The sequence below is a fragment of the Centroberyx affinis genome, unplaced genomic scaffold (genome assembly GCF_046629955.1).
Source record: "Centroberyx affinis isolate AG114_WGS23_722 - 3 ecotype Tasmania unplaced genomic scaffold, CSIRO-AGI_Caff_v1 ptg004854l_1, whole genome shotgun sequence".
Lineage (NCBI taxonomy): Eukaryota > Metazoa > Chordata > Actinopteri > Beryciformes > Berycidae > Centroberyx > Centroberyx affinis.
In genome coordinates, this window is record NW_027282372.1 from 58,631 (window position 1) to 83,160 (window position 24,530).

The 24,530-nt window shown below is 38.1% G+C and overlaps 2 protein-coding genes and 1 non-coding gene across 5 annotated transcripts; 2 read left to right on the forward strand and 1 right to left on the reverse strand.

The window, feature by feature from the left end:
* The first annotated feature begins 923 nt into the window (after nt 1–923).
* Nucleotides 924–9,326, forward strand: ahsa1b (AHA1, activator of heat shock protein ATPase homolog 1b). 3 transcript variants are annotated; one of them, XM_071545316.1, is made up of 9 exons: nt 924–1,119; nt 2,454–2,644; nt 3,080–3,162; nt 3,253–3,370; nt 4,280–4,381; nt 5,530–5,645; nt 6,508–6,609; nt 6,739–6,790; nt 8,252–9,326. In XM_071545316.1, the coding sequence occupies exons 1-9, from the start codon at nt 1,040–1,042 to the stop codon at nt 8,422–8,424; spliced, it is 1,017 nt and encodes a 338-aa protein (XP_071401417.1). In that variant the 5' UTR covers nt 924–1,039; the 3' UTR covers nt 8,425–9,326. The 3 variants fall into 3 exon arrangements, with proteins under 3 accessions (XP_071401417.1, XP_071401418.1, XP_071401416.1); XM_071545317.1 differs by having other exon boundaries at nt 4,280–4,372; XM_071545315.1 differs by having other exon boundaries at nt 4,280–4,368; nt 5,520–5,645; nt 8,252–9,325.
* A 1,113-nt stretch (nt 9,327–10,439) lies between these two features.
* LOC139666181 (dr1-associated corepressor) lies at nt 10,440–15,935 on the reverse strand. Its single transcript, XM_071545311.1, has 6 exons — nt 15,894–15,935; nt 14,943–15,015; nt 13,935–14,028; nt 13,004–13,117; nt 12,186–12,285; nt 10,440–10,466 (listed from the first exon to the last, which is right to left on the reverse strand). Exons 1-6 carry the CDS (start codon nt 15,933–15,935, stop codon nt 10,440–10,442), a joined length of 450 nt encoding a protein of 149 aa, XP_071401412.1.
* A 3,043-nt stretch (nt 15,936–18,978) lies between these two features.
* Nucleotides 18,979–19,050, forward strand: trnac-gca (transfer RNA cysteine (anticodon GCA)). Its single transcript has one exon. It is a non-coding gene; the product is annotated as a tRNA-Cys (tRNA).
* The last annotated feature ends 5,480 nt before the right edge of the window (nt 19,051–24,530 follow it).

Sequence of the window (24,530 nt, forward strand, 5' to 3'; positions counted from 1 at the left end):
TTCTTTCTACGACCCTTCTTCTTCTTCTTCTTCTTCTTCTTCTTCTTCTTCTTCTTCTTCCTGTTCTTGTCAGTTTTTGGCAGACTAGACCAGTGGCTCTCCATGTGGGGTCCGGGGACCACCAGGGGTCCTTGGGGGGATTCCAGGGGGTCCCCAGCAAACTGATGAATTGTTAAACTTCACCATTATTTAATTTACAAGAAGTTAACACTATTAGAGAATATAGAATAATGTTTATTTTGATCATAGTTTTTCTGTTATCTCTCTACCTACAATACAGATAGTCATGGAATTCTGGACAAAATCATATCTAACAATACAAATATTCTCAGATTTGGGTCTAAGAGACAAAACCTCATCAAATGGGGGTCCGTGGCTCTAATGTGGACTAAATTAGGGTCCTTAATATGAAAAAGGTTGAGAATCACTGGACTAGACCAGTGGTTCTTAACGTGGGGTCCGGGGACCACCAGGGGTCCTTGAGGGCATTCCAGGGGGTCCCCAGCAAATTGATGAATTGTTAAACTTCATTATTTCATTTATAAGAACAATCAGAGAATGTAGAAGAATGACTATTTTGATCATAGTTTCACTGTTATCTCTCTACCTACAATTCAGATAGTCATGGAATTCTGGACAAAATCATATTTAACAATAAAAATTATTCTCAGATTTGGGTCCAAGAGAGAAAATCTCATCAAATGGGGGTCCGTGGCTCTAATGTGGACTAAATTAGGGTCCTTGATATGAAAAAGGTTGAGAATCACTGGACTAGACGGCACGAGGACTACAACCTTTTTTTACAACGCGGAACTTTTCTTCGGAGAAACAGTTCCGGGGGCATTTTAGCATATTCCACACAGTTCCGTTTCCAGCAATTTCTATACTGGGCTGTAGAGCCAGCAGCAGCAGCGAGAGGCTTCTAGAAACGTGCACCGCGAGTGGACGGACGGGCAGTCGCCGGCAAAAAAACCCTGCTCTCTCTCTCTCTCTCTCTAGACCCATAACGGAAGACTTTTAAAACTATTCAGCTAGCCAGATGGCTAAATGGGGAGAAGGGGACCCTCGCTGGATTGTGGAGGAGAGAGCTGATGCGACTAATGTCAACAACTGGCACTGGTGAGATGATGAGACAGAGAGAGAGAGAAAAGGACACGGGTTGCTAGCGAGCTAATGCTAACACCATACACTGAGCTTACTCGTATTCTTATGTAGCTAAAGCTGTAATTAATTAGGTTTGGCTCTCTACACATCAGCTAACGTTACTAGGTTCTGGCTAGTCAGCTGTGTGTGTGAGATGTTGAATATTAACTGATTTAAAGCAGCACAGTTGATTGAATTAGCTAGTGTTAGTTCCCAAGTTAGCTAGGTTGTTGCTAGCTAATCTAGCCAGCCTGTGTGTCTTCAGATGGATGTAATGATAAGGTTGTTAGCATCACCACGGCCCGCTTCAACCCACAACACGTGTGTTTACCTGTAATAAAGTTGTCGGCCGCTGTTAATATACTGGCACCCAGGTAGTATGTCAGTGCAAATGCTGTGGATTTTTGCCACCTGTAATTTATGAATGGATCCAGTTTTGGATGATCTGGGTAGTTGTTTGCATCTCCGAGTTAGCACTGACAAGGAGAATTGTCAGGAGGAGAACCATTAAATGTACTTAATAGTAAATATTAGATTAGTCTAGGTACTTTTCTCGTGCTATTAGAGAACATTTTGTTTCAAGGCTGTTGGGGGCATAGAGATATCTCTATGGTTGGGGGTTTATTGCTAGTGTAGATTCATCTCCATGGTAACTTCATTCAGTGACAGATTTTGGGGACTTTTTTTCTTTATTTGACAAATTTAAAAACCACATAACATGCATGTGAGGACAAATCGTCAAGGATAACACAAAAAAGGCCTGCATTGTTTCCATTTTGTATATCCACAATGAGTTTGTTTCAGTGGCAGCTTGCTGGCAATGAAACAACTGTTCAGTGTCAACCTGGGTACAAGTTCATAATGTGATGAGACGCTGCTGTTTCACTGATGTTGGGTTGAAGTTATGTATCTGCTCAGAACAGGTTTAGAGTATAGAATATACAATGCTGCATAGAAATAAAGACAAAATGCAAATTTCTCCATCGACTTGAGAGAGAGAGAGAGAGAGAGTAAACTTTATTGTCCCCGAGGGGAAATTTGTCTTGGGCACAGTGCTACAATCCATTGCTTCACATAAAAAAAAACATCACAAAACATGAGAAGCATTTGACACAGTTGCTTCACATAAAAACACCTTCCATGTATAATGGGGTTTTAACAAGTTTCAATGGGCCAAGGGTCATGAAACTCAGTCCACACACAACTGACCATATAAATATTCAAGAAAAAGAAAAAATCAAATAGTGGTGGGGTTTTTTACCCACTTGTATTTGTCCTCTCATCGCTGCGGTCTCTGTTGGACTTTTCAGGACCGAACGAGATGCAACAAACTGGTCGTCTGACAAGTTAAAATCCCTGCTGCTGGGGCTGAGCGTGGAGAACGAGGAGGGAGTCTGCGAGGTGACGGAAGTCGGCAAGGTGGAAGGAGAAGCCTCCATCAACAACCGCAAAGGGAAACTTATCTTCTTCTACGAGTGGAACCTGAAAGCAACTTGGACCGGTATGTGCGGGGTTAGGACTACTGTCTCTTTGGTTTTGGAGGGGAACTGGGCTGAATTAGTGTTGTTTTAGTGTTAAATGTGTTTAATGTCACCTTTCCGCTAACAATGGTGGTGACTTTCACAGATTAAACAAGCAGGAAATTCACTTTTTAATCCACGTAGTGCATTGTATTCTAAAATGTAGTAGCCACATTGCCATTATAACAGCCAAAATGCTTTTTTAAATAGAAAAAAACATAGATATCTGCTTAAATGGCCGATTGAGTGGACAAACTCACCTGCTACAGCCCAAATTTGCCAGAATAGTGCAGGTGACTGGTGTTAAATCTCCCAAAATGTTCTCACACCTTTTTATTTTCCGTAGTGAAGAAAAGAAACAGGAACATGAAGATTTTGAAACTTCTGTGACGCCCGTTTTCTCTTTATTTTACCAGGAAAGTCAAAATCCGGCATCAAATATAAAGGAAGTATTGAAGTTCCAAACCTCTCCGACGAGAACGACATGGAGGATCTCGACGTAAGTTTTGACACGTAACGCATATAATAACGTGATTATGATCGATTTGTAGGACGTTGTTGTGACGTCCGTCTTGTGCTCTTCGTCCAGATTAATATTTCGTTGAACAAAGACGAGCCAGAGACGCCGCTGACGGCCCTGATGAAGACGAAGGGCGCCGACAAAGTGCGTGAAGCCCTGGGAAGCTATGTAGGCTTCTTAAAAACAGGTGAGATGTGTGGTTTCATACTGAGGCTTTTATTTTCACTGGATAGTTACAGCTGAATTAAGTTCTACAGAGACATTCTTAACAAAGTCTCTCACTTAAATAAGGAGTCAAATTTAAGATATAAGGTTTAAGATAAACTATTTATAATAAAATGTAAGATTATTTATTTGTATGCAGCAGTATTTTTCATAAGCAGGTACAAAGTGCCTTACAGACAATAAATATATGTACTAGATAAATACCAGGTAAAAGTCAATAGAAATATAATATAAATGAGTTGACATGTAAATTGTGACATACCTATCTTTTTTCCTTCTCTGGATATGAAAATATTCATTTCAAAATGAGAAATCTGCGGTTTTATGAACATTTTTCATGAAAATTTGACTTCATATTTATTTTTATTAAACATATCTTAATTGTAGACCTTTGCGTAAAAAATAGTCTCATACTAGATTATATAATTGGTTGTACTTTTACAATATTGAGCATCGGGTAATATTTTTTTTCACTTACACAGATATATACAGTACTGTGCAAAAGTCTTAGGCATATGTCAAAGATATCCATAAAGCGAAGATGCTCTCAAAAATAATGAAATGAAAAGTTTCTGAATATCAGAAATTTACAATAAACAGCAGTCTACTGACACACTAATGCAGAAAACAAATAAACATCTAAGACTTCTAAGAAATGTATATAGAAAATCTAGGGTGCCTAAGACTTTTGCACAGTACTGTATATATATATATATATATATATATATATAGAAACCCTTTATATTTTACTTGTTTGAAGTTGAATTCCTTTCTGTTTGGGAATTCCCAACAAAGCTTCTTGCTTCACTGATGATGAAGATAGTGAGTTTGTTTTTAAACTAAAATGTCGTTGGTGTTGTTTTCATGGCAGAGTTCACACAGGGAATGATCCTGCCTACCGCCAACGGTGTGTCCAAGCCTCAGTCTTCACAGTCCAAAGCCAAGGTGGATAAAACTCAGGTTGGTGCTGAGAGTCAGTTCATGACAAGACTCCTTTGACCCAAATCTCCAACATTACAAGTCACCAACAGTAAGGAATACAGGTGCTACAGCACATAGAGCTTAGACAATGATAATGAGAGATGTAGTTAAAGGATACAGCTGGTGTTTTTAAATACATTTCTTATCGTCAACAAATCCGATGAAAACAAAATCAACGATATGTTTGCTCTACTCCCGTTACTTTCCGACTTCCCACGTTCCATTTTTTATCCTTCAAACCGGAAGTCATTGGCTCCAATTATAGGCTAAAAACCTTTAAATCCAGCTCACAAAGACATAGTTTCCATTTTAACTGTTTCCATGAAAAGTCAGGCTGTTGTAGTTATTACCAAATCAAATTCAATGGGAACAAATTCTTCATTACGCCGGGGACCTATTAAGTTGTTGTTATTAAGCTGAGGAAAAAGTCGGCTGGGCTGGTGCATCGCGATGATGAAATATGCTGCCCAGAGCAACGGCATGGCTCTTTGACTGGGTTTTAATTGTTTTTTTTAATACAATGGAGTTCTGTGGCTGCTGGGACATGGCTGCATTGGGCACGGGCTACATGGACCAGATTTATTGGCAAAACAAAATCATTGCTTATTTGTTATTTTCATAGGATTTGTTGACAGTAAGAAATGCATTAAAAAAACACCAGCGTTATCCTTTAACTAAATAAAGCTCTTTGTTGTTGGGAATTTCCCAATGCCAATAGCAGTTCAGATACTTCAAATTCGCTGTCAGTTCTAAAGTAGTGCTGTTTTTGGTCCCTTTCTTTGTAGAATAAAAGGACGTTTCATAAGCAAGAGGGTAAAGTTCTTTCTGTGTAATATTTAAACAGGCAATAGTAAGGTTTTTACTGTCCCATAGCACAAAATGATCAGAATATACTGTATCCTCGGGGGTTGATAGTGTTGATCAATACCAGTGACCCAACGATTACTTTGCCAGGTGCTGAGATTTCTTTCAAAACTCACTTTGCAATCCAAATAAAGCGTGGAGCTCAGTCAGCTTTACCTGGACACATTTAAAGTGACCTGGAACTCTTTACGGTTAGTTTCTGTTGAGGAAGTGAAGCAGACCGTCTCAGTATCTTCTCTGACTGCTGTTTTGTTTTGTCGTTGCAGATTTCCTCAGGCAGCACAGCCGCTCCGCCCAACACCGGCGTCAAGATCCCCACCTGCAAATTCAGCATGAAAGAAACCTTCCTCACCTCACCGGCCGAACTCTTCAGGGTCTTTCTCAACCAAGAGGTGAGCTTCACCCGTTCACTCCCTCTGCTATCACCTTACTCCATTTTCACTTCTTTTTTTCCACTGTTTGTCTTCATGCCTGCTCTATCAGCTGACCCTCGGGGATGATAACGTTTAAGAAATTGTTTTTTTTATATTTTATTGTCAAAGGATTTCTTTTACAACATGTATGATACGTTTCAATCAGATACGTCTTTCCTTTGACCTTTTTCTCTTTAATATATACTTAATATACATAAATATAGTCAAATAAATAAAAAAAGAGCCTATACTTTGTGGGGAAAAGAAACGGGGGGGAAAAAATTGTCTTAACACTACAAAATATCAATTTAGCTAGTTCTGCATTAACTAGCAGTGGTTCTCAACGTGGGATCCGGGGACCACCAGGGGTCCTTGAGGGGGTTCCAGGGGGTCCCCAGCAAATTGATGAATTGTTAAACTTCAGCATTATTTAATTTACAAGAAGTTAAAACAATTGGAGAATGTAGAAGAATGACTGAATGATTATAGTTTCTCTCTCTACCTACAATACAGATAGTCATGGGATTCTGGACAAAATCATATCCAACAATAAAAATATTATCAGATTTAGGTCCGAGAGACAAAATCTCATCAAATGGGGGTCCGTAGCCCTAATGTGGACTAAATTAAGGGTCCTTGATATGAAAAAGGTTGAGAATCACTAAACTAACACACGTGCACACAGGCTTTAGTGTTGTATCTTAAAATATGTGATGTTTATCCATGTTTTTAGGTGTGTTTAAGCCGTTTGTTGGTCTGGAAAGTGTTTTGCTAAAAGCGATTTATGAATAAAAAGACCAACTTTATCCGACCAGTATCCGTCTCCCTTGTCGTCCTGCAGATGGTGCAGGCGTTCACACACGCTCCGGCCACAGTGGAGGGAGAGAGGGGAGGGAAGTTTCGCCTGCTAGATGGAAACGTTCTCGGTGAATTCATGGAGCTGGTGAGAGCTTTTGTCCTCGCATCGATATGTGAATTCATAATTTTTATTTGTAGCATATTAAATCTTTATTGTGCATTATGTGATATGTTATTATGCCGCTGTACAACAACATTTTTTCATTCCCACCAGGTATATGAGCAGAAAATAGTCATGAAGTGGAGGTACAACACCTGGCCCTGCGGTACGTTGGGATGCTTTATACCACTTTATTTTTTGTATTTTTATTTATTTTATTTTTTTTACAGACTTTTTTTCCCATAACACTCTACTCAGTTGTATGTCTGTGTCACATCATTGTCGCTTTTGTTTTTTTAAGCTGTGGGATAAAATCATTTTGAAAAGGAGTGGGGGGGTGCTAACCTTTATTATTATTCAAGAAATTAAAAAAAAGATACGTTTAAAACCAATTTCCATATATATCTATTATAATATAATATGCCCTATGTAGTAGTAGTATGCTGTTTTACATAGAGCCAGTTTCACAGACAAAGCTTTGCAGAAACATGGAGGGAAGCTATAGAAAAAATAATTTAGATTTTCTTTTGTACATAAAAGGGTTTGTTGGCTTTCTTCTATTAAAACAGACTCTGAGCTTGACTTCACTCAGCAGCTTATTTCATAAGCAACGATAAAAAATAGAGACTGAACATAAAGGAAGGACACTAAACAGGCCGGCTCCCACCCTGCCTGTGTTGTCCAGGGCTTCTTTTCCTGCCCCGCCTTACCCAGTGTTCATTATCAGAATATTTTATAAAGTATGTAAAGGATAACGAACAGCGAGCCGGCCTGTCTTATAAGCCTACATCACAGAGTGGGACTGCAACCAAGAAGAACATGTGATCCTCACCTCACCAGCTTTAGTTGCCTGGCGCAGCTTTGATCATTTGACACAAAGTAACAATCTTCCGCCGACAGTACTAGTCCAGCAGGACTGTCTGCAGTTGCTAAGGAGCAGTTGCAAGCTAATGTGATTAGAAATCAACAATATGAAGCGGACGTCTTGTCTGCAGAGTGATATGATCAGATATGAAACAGCAGTCCGTTATTCAGAAATAACAGAACTCAGAATTCATTCATTGGCCAATCAGAATTGGGAATTAAAGCCGTTTAATAAAACTAGAGCTGCAACGATTAATCGATTAGTTGTCAACTATTAAATTAATCGGCAACTATTTTGATAATCGTTTAATCGGTTTGAGCAATTTTTTTAAGAAAAATAAGTCAAAATTCTCTGATTCCAGCTTCTTAAATGTGAATATTTTCTGGTTTCTTTACTCCTCTATGACAGTAAACTGAATATCTTTGGGTTGTGGACAAAACAAGACATTTGAGGACGTCATCTTGGGCTTTGGGAAACACTGATCCACATTTTTCACCATTTTCTGACATTTTATAGACCAAACAACTGATCGATTAATCGAGAAAATAATCGGCAATGAAAATAATCGTTAGTTGCAGCCCTAAATAAAACATTATGTTACTGCTTCATGTCGGGGTCTTGATTCATCCTGTCGGGGCTTATTTTGCCATAATGACTGGCTTGCTTTACATCATCCCTCACTAATACAGTTCATAATATAAAGTGTCGTGACGTTCCTTCAGTGACAGCAGGTTGACTCGTGGTCGTTTTTTCGCCCCTCAGAGCATTACGCGACCATCACCTTGACCTTCTGCGACCGAGGCAGCGAGACGGAGCTGAAGGCGGAGTGCCGCGGCGTCCCGGAGAGCGAGGAGGAGCGGACGAAACACGGCTGGCAGAGATACTACTTCGAGGCTATCAAACAGACTTTTGGCTACGGAGCGCGGCTCTACTGAAGACGCTGTATTGTAGTACTGTTATTTTTTTGTTTTTTTGTTTTTTTTTTAAATCATGCCGTTTGGTCTCTCTGGCACAAGATGTCCAACTGTAAACTCATAGCAAGAGTAACGAAAGAGACGAAATCGATGGGATCAATCTGTCACCTGTCTGTGTGTGTAAATGTTTTAATTTCTAGAACATATTTAATTCTAGAAGATTCTCCTCCTCAGTATTTTGGTCGTTTTTTCAAAGGAGCATAAATGGACTGTGCCTTTGGGACTCGATGGAAAATGGATTAATAAAGAAAGAATCTATTGAACATCTAATGCAAATTGGCCTCCAGTATACATATTTAATTATGACGAGAGTAAAAAAAAAAAAAAAAAAAGATTTCTTTTATTTGAAAAAAAAAAAAAATTGTGTTGCTTTGAAAATGAATGTTATTTTTTACTTCTTTTATTCTTTCAAGTTTAACTGTAGTAAAGAAGCTTTCAGCGAAGATGCATGTTCCATTTAAAGTGTCAGACGGGGGAATGACTACTGGATCTGAACTATACTAGTGAACTCTGTCATAGCTAAGCAGTACTGTACCTTCAAGTTTGGTTCAGTTTGATTTCCTCATGCACATTACGCCCCGGCGTCAGTCTGAGCCGGGGAACACCGGACGGGATTGGACTTTTAGCAGGAAACGTTAACTCAAATGTACGTAAATGTCGGAACATGTAAATATTTTCAATTTCTTATGCAGGTAGCTAGCGTAGCAACTAAAAAATGAATTGTTTTGCTATATTGGGCCTCAAAATGTAAATTTCCAGAAAAAATAAAATGTAAATTTCCATAAGGTTTTCAAAACAAAATGCATCTATTTATTCCTCATTTCATTCCTGCATTGTAAAAAAGAAAAGTTTCTTGTAATAAACCAATCCCTGTATCAACTTGACTGTTTTATTTTTGTGAGTGCATCCTTTAAATGTATGTTACAGCCACAAAGGTTGAAAGGAACTTGTTTTATTTATTTACAAAGTATTGAGAATCTATAATATTTAATACGAAAATATTTATTTTTTAAAATGTCAATTTACAAGTGCTTTAAAAATTAAATGCTCAAAACAGTTGACCACAAAGGCCACTATCAAGCAAAACAAGCACTTCATTTTGTCTTAAAGGGCAAAGAACAGGATTCCTGAGAGACATTTGACCCACTTTCACATAATTTTCTCATAGCAAAACAAGCACTGGATTTGACCCATTTTCACATAATTTTCTCATAGCAAAACAAAAAATAATGAGCAAGTTCATAAAAAATATCTGTGATTTCACCACACAGAATGACTTGCCCCTGAAACTGTCCACACTGGCCTGTAGTCAACATGTTAAACAAGATGCACAATGTCTAAAATGGTCTGGAAAAGTATGGAATATCAACATGGAAAATGTATAGAAACCTTGAAAAAAATTATTAATCTTACCATCTAAACAGTAACTACTAGACCAGAGGTTACATTACAGCATATTCTCAATCCAACTACAAAACAAACAGAAAAACATTTGATATAACAAATTCCCTCCTTTTGTGTCATAACCATTAACAAAAATGTGTTTATCGTATTGTAATTTAAAAGTCTTCATCTTTTTTATACAGCACCATTTTTCTTAATTATACATACTCTTTTCTGCAGTGCAAACTTTCACATAGCATTCAAAAACAAAAAGGTAAAGGGCTTCATTCCAAAATACCATATATCCATTTATGAAAAAAAAAAAATTATCACTTTAAATTCATCTCTCAATAGTTCAAAAACTATTATTTGGCAGGCAAAGGTCTTAAAATAGTTAATAACATAAATGTTTTACTTTCATGTCAGCAATCGCTCTGTAAAAGTAGATGTCACTTTTTTTGGTTTATGGTGTCAATCTTCTGGAACAAACTCTTCAAATAAAGAAACTTATAAACAAAAAAAAAAAAACATGATGAAACATGATGAAATAAGATGCTGCTGGAAATTCACAGCTTTTTGTCTGGTAGAGAGAGTCACAGGCAGATGAAGAGCTCCGACTCCTGGAAGAGGAAGAGGAAGAGGAAGTGAGTCAGTGAAAAACCCCCACACACACACACACAGGGGTTTTCAGGTGACGCCCTGAACTCACTCTTTTCAGCTCTTCATCAATGTTCGTGTCTTTCGATCAAACACGTGCATCCTGGTCATAATCTTGTCTGTTTCCTGGATGTTGTGTGAAAATCCCGGTTTTGTGTCGCCTCATAGCGTCTGAAATGTCTGATCTGAATGAAGATGTTCTGGTGGTGTCGAGATTTTGAAAGTTCCTCTTCTGGATTTTTCAAAATTGTGCTGTAGGCGGTGAAAGGCTAAAAGTGAGGGTGTCCTATCCCTTTAATGCACCCTCTGTCGGCCATATTGGAGGTCCTCAGCTTTTGGGTGCCAGTGGCTGTGAACAGCTGATTGTTTCTAAACTTAGGCTAAACGTCTCAACAGAATGAATTAATTTAATTTCTGTGCTGTATCACTGATCCATCTGATTGATTTAGTGTTTAGATAATGTCAGCTTGTTAGCTAGCTAACCATATCTGGTCAGCTAACACTGTCTTGTATTTAAAACATCTGATTAGCACATGATTAGCATGTTCACATTAACATCAGTGTCTTTGCTGGCTAGTTAGCTAGCTAACAGTTTGTTCAGGTTAAAGGTCCCATATTCTACAGTTTCCAGTGTTTTATTTTCTGTCTTGAGGTCCATTCAAAGCTGTGTGTGTGGCGTCATGAACCAAAAACACTCTCAATCCATTTTGAGACGTTCATTTTCCAGCAACTCTCTGAGCCTTACCAAGAACAGGCTGTTTCTGTCGCCGTGTCTTTAAGGCTCATTAATATTAACGACCCCTCTGTTCCGATTGGCTAACCGTTTCGAGAGTGAAACGTGAGACGCCGCGGCCCGGCGGCTACAGGTAGGGAAAACTCTCCGGTAATAAACAATGACAACCGCTCAACCGCTTTGAAAAAAACACTTTGTTAGTCTATTATTTCTTACAAAAATGATAATGAGCGAACCTTTGTGACGCCACAAAGTTACAGAAGTCCAAACGGCTCGTTTAGAGGCTCGCTGCACTAATATGGATTGTGTGGATTTAGTTGGCGACCGTGCGTTTTGATACTTTCACCATGTTTAGATAGACCATCCAACTCCTTTATCATCACAGAGGGAAGGGAAATCCTGTTTTGCACGATATGGGACCTTTAACTGAGCTGACTCTTCTCAAGCTACAACTCAGAGTGTTTTGGAGTAGAGACTAGGGCTAAAGACAAGACAGTTTACTGTGTCACAGTAACCTACATTTGGAAACAAATCCACCTTATCACACTATTGACTTCTACTGAGAACGTTACTGAATGGATCTACAACTATTTCCTGCAGGAGTCTCTGTTGCTGCTCAGTCTTGTGCGAGAAACTTGTGTAGGAGGAGATAAGTTTTAACGATGTTGTTGTCTGTTCGCCGATAAAGGTCGATGAAGATGATAGATGACTTAACGCCCCTTTAAACAGAGCCGTGAGGTAAAGTTGCCGAAGTGCCTCTGAGCAAGCTGGGCATCTAACACCGACATGTACCAACCTGCTGCAATCACCAGATACTTGCAATATGTCAGAGTGTTTGAAGTACAAAGATGAACACATACTGCATTTGTGTTTTACAGGAAGCCATAGAGTTGAATGTGAGTTTAACTGAAATGAAGTAAATTCAAATGAACAGATAGTGAGTACATACACTGGAGCTGGCGTCGTTGTCCAGCGAGTCGCGGCTCGGTTTCAACGGCTTTTCTCCAACTTCAATCGTTTTTTTGACTGAAACTTCCTGCCGTTTTGTCCTGGAAAGGAGACCGACACTTGAAAATGCAACAAAATGCAATGTTTAGGTTTTGCATCAAGCCTTTCTGAGGTTTTTTACCTGCACAACATGACTTTTCCTCACTCTAACTGCTCTTTTTCTGTTTGATGTTTGGGGCTGGGCGATATGTTTGAAATCAATATCACGATAATCATCAGTTTTTCTTTCAATATATTCGAAATACAGTATATCCAATATGGCTTTCACTGCATGGTAATGCTAGGTGTGATGCCAAATCTAAGTATGAAATCTTCAAATAATATTCCTTAAAATGTGTCATACCACATTTTGTAGTTTTTAAATCAAATTTGCTTGTTATCATCAATTTAGACAGCAGAATTGTGTATCACAATATCATCATATCACAATATGATTCCACAATAAACGAAAATATTGAATTGCCGCCCAGCCCTATTTGATGTGTTTTTCATGTGTGAATAAACTAAACTCAACTACACCTTCTAAGTAATAGTAATAGTCACTGTTGACTATTATTATAGTTATATTAGCCATCTTGAACCTGTTTCCTACAGAATAGAAACATGTTTAGAGGATATAATCATCAATTCTGCAAAATACAGAGCAAGGAACATCAGGTGACACTTTTTCCCCACTAACATCAGTGTACAGTGGTTTGAGTAAAACCCTTCTAACACTGTAATAACCGATAATGAGCGTTTCTTCCCCCCTGCCTCTACCTGTATAAGGGCCACATGCTGACGCCTCTGTTGTCCCTCTGGGCTGCCGTAGACGCCCGCTCCGCCTGCTCTTTCAGGAAGTGGAAGAGTTTCTCCGACTCGATGCACTGCTTCCTACACAATAATAACTAATACATATTAACTGTACAGCACTTTTAAACACAATACAGACAATTCAAACAGACAAAACTCAAATGTATTATGTACAATATTGTAGTAGAGCTGCACAATGTGTCTATAGTTCGAATGTGTCTTTCAGATTAGTTGGCTAAAACTACTGGTAAACATAATTGTGGAAACAGTTGTAATTGCTTTCAGCTTTCAGCTTTCAGCCTTAAAGCTGCACTAGGCAAGATTTTTATGTTCTATCTGACCTCGTACACTGGAAAATTGAACCTGAAATTGTCTCTTCTTCTGCAAAGCAACATTGTTTTGTTAAGTATGTGGAGGATAATTGCTATTTTTTCTTTTGTAGAGTTTTGGTCCAAAATGCAATATCCATGTTTGAAAAAAAAGTGTGATTCCAATTACTACAAAATGACTGATAGCACAAAATGAAAGCTGCATGAGTCAAGACTTTTATGTAAAAACACACCTAACAAATCCACCAGCGTTAGATTTTTTTTCCTCTCTTGTTTGGTTTCCTTCGGTATAAAGCATCACAGACCGGCCGCTTGGTGAACATGAGCGAGCTGTGTGACGTTTACTGACCTCACCGCGCAGGATTTCTGGGTACCGAAGTTTCAATCAGTTACCTCTCGCTGCCGTGTGAAGCCGCCGAGGTGTGAAGTTGCCTAGTGCAGCTTTAAACCCGCCGTGAGTGCAGATTAATGAACTGATTCACCATATTATGGAGTCAAATAACTTGTTATTTAGGATAAGCAGCGTCACTGTATAACCTGGATGAATGTGAAGCAGCAGGCGGACTCACATATGAGCGACCGACACGACGGTGCTGAGCTTTGCCTGGGTGATCAGACACGTTTTGGTCAGCAGAGACTTCAGGAACATCTCCAACGCCCGCGCTGCTCGCTCCGGTTCAGGACCTCACACACTCTCAAAGACCGTTTTTTTTTAGCATTTTCAACACATCTGAAGTAACACTTGGAGTTACTTCTCCTCTGATATGATGGAGGTTTCTCCCCGACCAGAGCTGCAGAAAGACACTCTGTAAAAACTTGCCATGAAATGAATGTTATTTTCTTTATTCATTTAACTTTTCAGCAGGGTTTTTCTATAAATTTAAAAAGCCCAATATAAGTTTCCCCCTACTATTGAATAGGTGTGGTGGGTCTCCCTGCCTTAAAGAGCTGCTGACACTAAAAGAATTTCATCAGTCTGGGTTTCAGTGGAGAGTTTTAGTGTCCCATGATGCTCTAAATGCTGTTTCAGAGGCCTTTCCACCCTGACAAGAAGAAAACTCTGAGGGGAAACACTGAATACTTGTCATTTCTGGCATGGAAATGGTCAAATTTAAAGATATTGAATACTGGCACAAAATATATCAACTAGCAGCAACTCAGCGTCTCTAAACTTGTCTTTTCATGTCAGCCTTCTGTCTGTCTTGTCGTCATTTCCTTTCTTTCTAATAGTTCCTATTAAGTTTATTTTATATTCCTGCTGTGTGTAACCCAGGTTTCGAAAGGTGCTGTATAAATAAATATTTACATTTAAGGGCGTCCTGGTGGATCAGTGGTCTAAGGTGCGTACCATGTAAACGTGACGTTCTGGGTTCAGATCTGACCCAGGCCCTTAATCACATGTCATTCCTCTCTCTCTCCTAGTCCTTCCTGTCTCTTTCTTCTTTGAACTGGCTATTAAGGGGTGAAAATGCTAAAAAAAAAAAAAACCTTTAAAAAACAAAAACAAAAAAGACAGGCCTTTAATCAGCCTGAACTCCAGTCAGGTTTGGATCTGTCTAGTAGCTGGAAAAGGATACAGATGATCACAGGAACGGCCATGGCGATCCTCCCCACCTCCGTGTCTTTCTGCATGATCTTTTTGATGCGACTCTGTGAGCGAGAAGGAAGATCCACTGTCATCCAAAAAAACACATTACAGTCAGGTCAAGCTGCTGCCTTCAGGTGCTCCTCGTAAACTTCTGTTTTCCTAGATCGGAAGTCGTAAACACAACACAACTGAAGTGTGCTTTTGGTGGCTGGCTTTCTATGAAAAAAACATCAAACAGGTGACTGCACTCAAAAATAATAATGTTAATGTATTTATTGCAAAAAAAAAAAAAAAAAAAGCAGCAGGGGAACAAATACATTTTTGAGAGCAATCCCCTGATTTTTTAAATTGGTTTGTTTGATGGATCCAGAACTAAGCTCAACTGGTTGTGCGCAAGAACTGTTTGTTATTGTTTTACTTGAGAAATCAAGCAGTACAGACCACAGATTTATTCTGATTTTCCTGTTTGGTTTTCAAAACTATAATAAGAACAGTGCTGAAGATTTATTTCTAATGTACTTTCAAATCCACAAATATAAAACTTCTCATGGAAAACCATAATTTGTTGCATTTATCAAGGCATTTGAACTGCACATTTCTCTCCACTGTCCAGTCCTTTTATAACACCAAAGATGTTAAAACTATAAAACTCTGCCATCATAGTAATTTGATATAACTTTACTGCAGATGAAAGGGAATGTAAATGAGTAAATCAACTGAGTCAAAAGTTGTTGTATACAGCCTCACTTTTACCATCAGTTGCTGTCTGTAAATGTCTCATCCTGGTGACCCCCCGGTATCAGAGAAAGTCCTGGTATTTCCGACAGCACTTGAAGGCAGCAGATGCTACTCGCTGCTACACACACGAACTCAGCCCGGTTGCCGCATGTTATCTGACTTTGACACCGATAACGTCACACAGGCTCGTGTCGGTACTCACCGGAGGGAAGCGCACGCTGTATCTTCTCTTCTGTCCGGGCATCTTCCCGCTGCGGCGTCACATCTTCACCGTCTCCACCGCCGCTCGTCCTCTTCTTCTTCTTGTCGGCCATTTGTTTACCTTTCACAGGAAGTCAACTGAAAACCTTTAGCCCGCACACCTGAGGTCACACCCCCCCCGTGACCCCAATCATGACGTCATCACCCCCAATTGACTTTTTTTTTTTTTTTTTTTTTTTAATTAATAAAATAAACAACAGTAATTTCCCAATTTCAAAATTTGCCTCTTTACTAGAAACACTAAAGTTAGATAGCCTACTTGACATTAGGAAAAGGAAAATACACTGTGATTTGTGATCTCTTTATTATATGTTTGTAATGTGATTATTTTTTACTTATTTTTTTGTTCCTATATTGAACCAAGACACTGTAAATCTCCCAACACACAAAGTCAACAATCTATGAACATCACTATAGAAAAATAAGTAAATAAATAAATGAAATAATTACAAATAAGTTAAATAAAAATACAGACATAGGCCTAATACATTACAAAATACAAAATTATTAAAATAAAATAACTTTATTTATGTATCAGTATTCAAAACAGTTACAAAGTGTCACTCATTAACTCCAACATCCCGTAGCCTACAATTACATTGCAATTATCTCCTATTACTGCAGTCCAGAAGGGTCCTGCTGCTCTAATGAATTCAAAGGTTACAGATAAGGTTGATCAGCTGCACAAAGGTTGTATAATAAAGTCTCAGCAGCAGGGAGACTCTGCTGTGTGTTTCTGTTTTTTAGGAAGGAGGAAAGAAGCCAACATGTCCCGCTGCCTTCTGTCTGCAGTCTGTTTGTTTGCCACATGTCAGGTGTACGGTAGGTGATGTTTTCCTGTTTGGACAGAAAATATACTTATTTATTTCTTATATATTATGTACGGTGATGTGAATTTTATTCTTGTCTTTACTTGTGTTGTTGTCACTGTATCATGTGTCTTATTTACTGTAAAACTCCAAACTGTAAATTGTTAAAATGTTTCTGCCCCAATGTCACAAAAAATACAATTCCCATAAATTTACTGTAACTACAATTTTGCATCTGACTTAATTTAACTGACTTAATGTAATTGTAACCTGTAACTGACTTAATGTAACTGACTTAATGTAACTGACTTAATGTAACCTACTTAATATAACTGACTTAATGTAATTGTAACCTGTAACTGACTTAATATAACTGACTTAATGTAACTGACTTAATGTAATTGTAACCTGTAACTGACTTAATGTAACTGACTTAATATAACTGACTTAATGTAACTGTAACCTGTAACTGACTTAATTTTTTAAAGTACATGCACTTTGCACTGGTTTTAAAATTTTGTACACTTCAGTGTCTAGTGTCTATTATGTGTTAGTGTTGTGTGTTGAACACAATGGCACAATACATCACACTGTTTAACAATTTACATGATCCCTTACAAATAAATTAAATACATGGATAAATAAATAAGTATTTTTAAAGTGATGTTTCTGATATGGCAGTGAGGATTTAAACCAGTCTGGTCTGCAACAAACTTGAACTTTTAAACTTTTCCTTCTCTTGCAGGATTCAAACTGAGGGAAGATGAGGAGAATTTCAACCAGGTAGCGTCTCCATCCAAAACATTTTACAGCATTTTACATCTTAAACAGAATATACAGGGAAAGAAAAAGCTGTTTTTTCTACATTGTCTTCTCATTTTGTTTCCTATAGCACCAGCATCAAATATTATCACCCTAGGATTGCAGGAATATTTGGTATATCTGTTGTCTTTGACCCTTACAGTGTTTTCAGCTGGTAATGTTGGTGATTTAGGGAATTTGTAGCTTATTCTGCTGTTGTACTCCCTGTAAGTCACTCTAGATAAATCGAGAGAAAAAGACTGAAGATAAATACTAAAAATGTGAAGTTTGTACACAGCAAAATCGGCAGTGTTCATTTCATTATGAGAGTGTAAAATCAACACCATGTCAAGTGTTTATACAAGTCTACATATGGTTAGAGAGTTGCTAAACCTAAAAGGATGTCATCAGTGTGGGTTTCAGTGGAGAGTTTTAGTGTCCCATGATGGTCTGAATGCTGTTTCAGAGGCTTTTCCACCCTGATAAGAAGAAAACTCAGGGGGGAAACACTGAATTCTTGTCATTTTTTGGCATGAAAATGGTCCAATTTAAAGATATTGAATATTGGCACAAAATATCAGCTATCTGCAACTCCAGTAAATAATCCTGCTATAAAAACCCATATCAGTCAAACCCTTGTCCACACCCATCAGAGTTCATTTAACACTCCGCACCCCAGAGTCATATCAGCTGTATGAGTGGACAAACAACTCTGCTATCAAAATTTATCAACTCCAAATCACTGTCACTGAAACATCAACACCGGTTAACACTGGAGGATTTGCTGTGTGGTTTTCCTGCAGGAGGTTTTTGGCGGAGGAGGTTTCCAGCAGGTTTTCCATCCTCCCTTCCAGTGTCCAGACATGAGTCCGTCTGCCTCCGTCCCGACCTCCGGTCAGTGAGGCTTCATCAACATCTCAGTCCACATTTGGACATTTAGTAAAGTAACATTATAAAGTAAAACTCACTCCTGAATTTTATTGAAGTTATTTGCTATTACTTACAAAATAATGTAACATTTTAGAGGATGCAACCACCTGCATGTTTGAAATATTAAATGTAAACGTGAGGAAACATTTTGGGGTCAAATGGATGGTTACATGTATGAAAAAATCTTGTTTTTGCACATCGGCTTTTGTAAAAGTATAAAAAATACATCCACAAATGAAAACATTACAGGCACAACTCCACACATTATTGTACACGTCACATGTTATGCTTGCGTTTTTAGATGTGCAACTGCCAGCCTTTTTTATGCGTTTAGATGCACAAATCCAAATAAGCAAAACTTTTATTTTACAGATTCACACATTTGGATGTATGTGCTCAAATCTTTTATACAGACTACAAGTTAGAAAACATTGGTGAACCTCGCTGTACTCATTCAAAAAACATTGGGCATCTGTTCTCATATGTGGGGGTATAGCTCAGTGGTAGAGCATTTGACTGCAGATCAAGAGGTCTCTGGTTCAAATCCAGATGCTCCCTACTATACATATTAGGAGAGAGACCAGGGTTCAAACCCCTGTCTTGCAAACATTTCCTGAATTTCCCCAAGGGGATCAATAAAGTGCTGTCTCATACAAAACTCTTCAGGAGAAGTTGTATAGTTATATATACAGCGTACTATCTTCTGGCTTGGACTCTACCTTTGCACTGTATTTGAGGTCCTGTTGTCCTCGTATAATTTGTCAATGTGAAGTCATTTACATTCAGAAAGCATCTTAAATTGTCTTAAAGCATCTTAATTAAAGCACATGTTTAACCGACTGACTGGAAAACACTGATCTGACTAACCTTGCATCTCTTTTGCCAAATATCTGGCTTTAATACGTTTTAAATCCCCCCCCCTGAGCTTAATGCTTATCAATGGTCGATCGTCTTTATGGGATGTCTGTTACCTTATCAAAATGTTTTTGTTGTAATATCTGTGTCGTGTGTCAGCTTTTATAGATTTATTATACTTGGCGATTAAAGTAACTCTAATTCTGGCTGCAATGTCCTGAAGGATGTAAAAGACGAGCAAAAGAGGAAAGTGAAGAGATGTGGTTCAGCTGTCTGTGGGTCAGTGACTTTCCTCTTATGTTTATCTTCTGTTCTAGTTGAATATGTGAAAGCTGCAGACATTAAGGTCATCGCGGCGCTGGGAGACTCCCTGACTGTGAGTGAATGTTGTCTCATGTTGTTTTGTATTACGCTCCAGGAAGTATTGCTTTCAGGCAGGAAATACCTCTCATTGAGTTTTTCCATTGCACAAGCACAGTGCTGCAGCCACACTGGACCTGCTGGGCTTCTTACTGTCAGCACCGTTTGGTTTTCCACTGTATTTCTGTCAAGCTTTGGGCCAACACGCTTTGAAAGTAGTATGGGGAAAAAATGTGTTACTGTCATGCTGATTCTCACTTATAATGGTATTATTCTCTTGAGGAAGGATATCTCTGGTTGTGTTTTTGTTGCAGACAGCTATTGCCGCCAACGGCTCTACCATTTTGTCAGTACCTTTTGAATATCGCCATGTGTCTTGGAGGTAACTGTTCAATTCTTTTATTGTAGCTTAAAGGAATAGTTACACCCAAAAATGAAAATTCTGTCATCATCTACTCGCTCCTCATGCCAAATGAAACACAGGTGAAATTTGTTAGTCCATATAACACACAGGGAGGTTGGCAGCACAACTTGGTAGCAGCCTTCTCCAAAACAACTGAAGTCAATGGGGACCTGTTCTTTAGAGCTCCAAAACAAAAACAGCCAAACAATCACACTGTGAATAGAAAGACCTACACACCATTATTTGTTGCAAATCGATCAGCTGTAGTTAAGATTTGCACTAAATGATGGTGTAAATATACTGTAGGTCTTTTTGGAACTCTGAAGAACTGGTCCCCACTGACTTCAGTTGTTTTGGAGAAGGCTGCTATGGAGTTGTGCTGCAGCCTCCCTGTGTGTTATATGGACAAACTTCACCTGTGTTTCAACCGGCATGAGGGTGAGGAGATGAGGACAGAAGTTTCATTTTTGGGTGAACTATTCCTTTAATGACTAATGTATCTTATACCAAACCTTATACGTTTTTTCTAATAAAAATATCACAGGAATACCTTTTAAACCCAAGCCTGACTAACCCCAACTCTACACCAACTACTGTATATCAGTATCTATATTAATTGATTTATAATGTAATAACTGATACATTGTGCTTTGTAATGTCTGAGTTCATTAACCTTACAGTACCTTATCTCACCTGTCACATTATAGATGTTATTGATGTTATTATTAGCCTGACTTATCACAAACTGCATCCCTTGTCTCTTTATAGTATCGGAGGTTATGGAACTTATCGAGACGTCATCACTCTGGCAAGTGAGTTAATGTACAGTCAGCAGATTAGAGTTTTACTTCCTATGCTTTACATTACGCTATATAGATCTAGGCTAGTTAGCCTAGCTGACCTTCCAAGTTCAAACTAGCCATACTAGCCTATAGCTATCTAGGTAATCTAGTTAGCTAGCTGCTTCAACATCATGAACACCATGGGCATGAATGAATGAAAATAAGAAGTAATTTGTTTTTATATGTTTTATTTATTTTGACCAGAGTTCCTTCTCTGCTATTCAAGTTTGCTAGTTAGCTAGAGTGCGCTAGGCCCCGCCCATTTGGATTTAACTCAGCCAATCAGATTATTTCTGCCTCTGAGAAAAACTCCAATCTGCTTATGCCTGTTTTCTCACAACTTGAGAAAACAATCTATATAGCCTAATGGATATGGAATATGTAAAAAATGTTAAGAGTTTAGAACAATACCTCACTATTAAAAAAGTGCCAGCATCCTCTTAGAAAATTATTGATAATCTACAATTCAAACAAATTATGGTAACGATAACTTCAGTTTTTAGTTAAAAAATAACACCTTTACATGCGTGATTCCTCTGTACTTTCTGAGGATACAGTAACCTATTTGTTAAAGGATGAACATCTGCAATCACTTTTATAAACTCCTTCTGAACCTCTCCTGTGTCGGTTCTTGTTGTTTGCAGATATTTTTAAACTGTTCAACCCCAGTCTGCTGGGTCCGGCCCCGGTCATGACGATGAGCGGTTATCCCACAACCATCAACGACACCGGCTTCAACTTCGCCGTCACCGGCCACAACACACTGTAAGGCTCACACAGTACGGACACTGAAGGGAATTTCACAAAACTGTGGAGGCGATTAATGAAAACCAGTGATGTAAATTAAAGGTCCAATCCGTAGACTCAACATTAACAAAACAAACCACTGAAAGTCAAATCCCAAAGCCAAAGGTGTTTTCTTTTTTTTTTAATTCAAAATTTAAATCGTCAAAAAAATAAAAATATAGATTTGGGCTTTAAGAATGATAATGAGATAGGCAGCTATGTATATGGATAATATCTGTATATCATTACTCTCAGAGGATTTTACACTGAGTGGTCTGAGTTTTTTTTAAATAAACAAATTGTTTTCAAGGGATTTCACAAACTCAGGGATCATGAAACTTACTCAGCACGTAAAGATCGGTGTACATTCTCACTCACAAGTAAAAAAAAACGTGAAAATCCCTCAAATTGTACGAATGAATCCAACAATAATTTTCATAACACAGCTGTTGAAAACCACAGTGAGTAAAACTGTGACGAGGTGCCTTAACAAATGCTTTACCCAAGGCTCAAAGATCAAAATAATTACAGCTGCATATTATTTGATAATGGCATGATAAGTCTTTATTGCTGTGTGTGTGTTGTCTTCACAGGAACGTCTCTGACCAGATAAGACACATGATAGACACGTTCAAATCATATCCAGTAAGTCACAGGGTTTATTATTCTGCTTCACATTTCACATTTTGTCTGATCAGTAAAGTCTTTTTTTTTTTCATCAAACTGAGCAGAGTTTCTTCTTCTCAGGGTCTGAACTTCCAGCAGGACTGGAAGCTCGTGACGGTGCTGATCGGCATGAACGACATCTGTGATTACTGCAAAGACAAGGTGAGGAGAGTTCAGTGTCTCTTTGATGTCCAGTATTTTGTTCTGAAAACCCAGAATTTGTTGTATCCACTTCTACGGTATGGCTGGGCGATAATTCAATATCATCATTTATCGTCTTTCAGTGGAATTCTGCTGTCTGAACTGATGATAACAAGCAAATTTTATTTAAAAACTCTAAAATGAGGTATGAAACATTTTAAGGAATATTATTTGGAAATGTCAGATTTGTTTGACACCTAACATCAATGGGATGAACATTAACTTGATTATTTAACATGGGATTTTGCATACGTGAGCCATAATCATGATATATATCGATATCGGAAAAAAATCCTTACAATTATCGTGATATTGATTTTAATCATATCACCCAGACCTATCCTGTTCTATCCAATGGAAGTGTTTCAGTCCAAAATAACAGTGACCATTTGAAAAAAATTATTGCTGGTGTGAATGTAAAATACATCATGGGTTAGGGTTTGACTGATAAGGGATTTTGAAGGACTGATATCAATAATTTTAGACTGAAGTTACCGATAGCCAATATTTTATGGCTATATCTTAAAATTTGGCCATTTTCATGCAAAAAAATTTACAAGTATTCAGTGTTTACCCCCAGAATATTATTCTTGTCAGGGTGCAATTGAATGAATAGCCTTGAAAGTACTTAGACTTTTTCACTAAAATGCAGCATTTAAATTCATCAATATGCCTCACTCCTCTCATCATGAGTAAAATATTAAGCCTCTGATGCTTAATTCTGACCGTTGTCATGTCTTACCCCAAAACATTGCAATTTTGAGTCCTTGAATTTCACCAAACAAGACCATGAAAGTCAATGAGTGAGTAAAAAAAATGTTGTGTGAGTGTGTGAAACCTGTTCATCGTGTTTTGGAATGAAACCCTTCAGTTTAATTGCTGTTTCCACTCCTCCTTTTCACCTCATTAAAACTCTCTCTCTTCCTAAACCGTCCAGACTCTCTTCTCCCCCGACAACTTCATCCACCACATGACTGAGGCGCTCGACCTGATGATGAACGAGGTGAGATTTGGGAAACTTTCATAAATCAGGTCAAGATAAGGTACTATTTTATAAAAAAATATATAGAAAAACTACAAAAGTACTACAAATTGTAGTACGTTTTAAAGTTTCAAAGTTGCAAAATGACATAACAGATTTGATCCTATAAATTTAAGGATAAACTTCTGGTAATGATGTTTATTCCCAGACAACTGATATGTAGTATTTTGGAAAGGAACTCTTTGATTCTATTGTATTTACCACGACAATAAAAGCAGCTTGGTGGCTTGCTAACTGCTCTGTCTGTTGGTTTCCAGATCCCCAGGATGATTGTGAATGTGGTTCAGATTCTTCCCATGAAGCCGCTGAGAGAAGTTCAGAAACCCGGCCTGGGCTGTCAGCTTCAGAGGTTTGTTACCTGTCCACTTTCCTCTGCATGTTTTCTACCTGTTGGATCGAACCTTAGGCCCAAAGTGAAGCAGCAGCATCTGGTTTTTGTGTGTTTTAAAAGTAAAATGTGAGGACTAGAGTTTAGCTTATGCTGTTAAATGATATGCAGTACCAACAATAAGTGGATCGTTCAGACAGATAAACTTTCTTAGATACATTTTCTTAGTTTCATTACTCATGCAGTTACTGCCCTTAAGACACTGAAGCCTGAAGTGATTTGACCTGTGGTGAAATGTGACCATGTACAGTGTGTGTGGCAGAGGGATTTACAAAGTAACAAATTCTTAATTATACAGTATGAAATATGGTAATTGATGTAGTTTACCTTAACTGGTAACACTTTACAATAAGGGTACATTAATTAAGGGTTAGTTAACCCAAGTAGTAGTCATCTTTATAAACTATTAAATAATGTATAAATTATTACTTTAGTTAACATGAACACCATTAGTAAATTATTAGTAACTGTTAATTAAGGGTTAGTTAATGCTTA

Coding starts and splice junctions, on each gene's coding strand:
- ahsa1b (XM_071545316.1), top strand. CDS start 1,040: ATGGCTAAATGGGGAGAAGGGGACCCTCGCTGGATTGTGGAGGAGAGA. Junction 6,610..6,738: donor TCGGTGAATTCATGGAGCTG/GTGAGAGCTTTT, acceptor CATTCCCACCAG/GTATATGAGCAGAAAATAGT. Junction 6,791..8,251: donor GTACAACACCTGGCCCTGCG/GTACGTTGGGAT, acceptor TTCGCCCCTCAG/AGCATTACGCGACCATCACC.
- LOC139666181 (XM_071545311.1), bottom strand. CDS start 15,935: ATGCCCGGACAGAAGAGAAGATACAGCGTGCGCTTCCCTCCG. Junction 14,029..14,942: donor GGCCGTTCCTGTGATCATCT/GTATCCTTTTCC, acceptor CGGAGCGAGCAG/CGCGGGCGTTGGAGATGTTC. Junction 13,118..13,934: donor GTCGTGTCGGTCGCTCATAT/GTGAGTCCGCCT, acceptor ATTATTGTGTAG/GAAGCAGTGCATCGAGTCGG.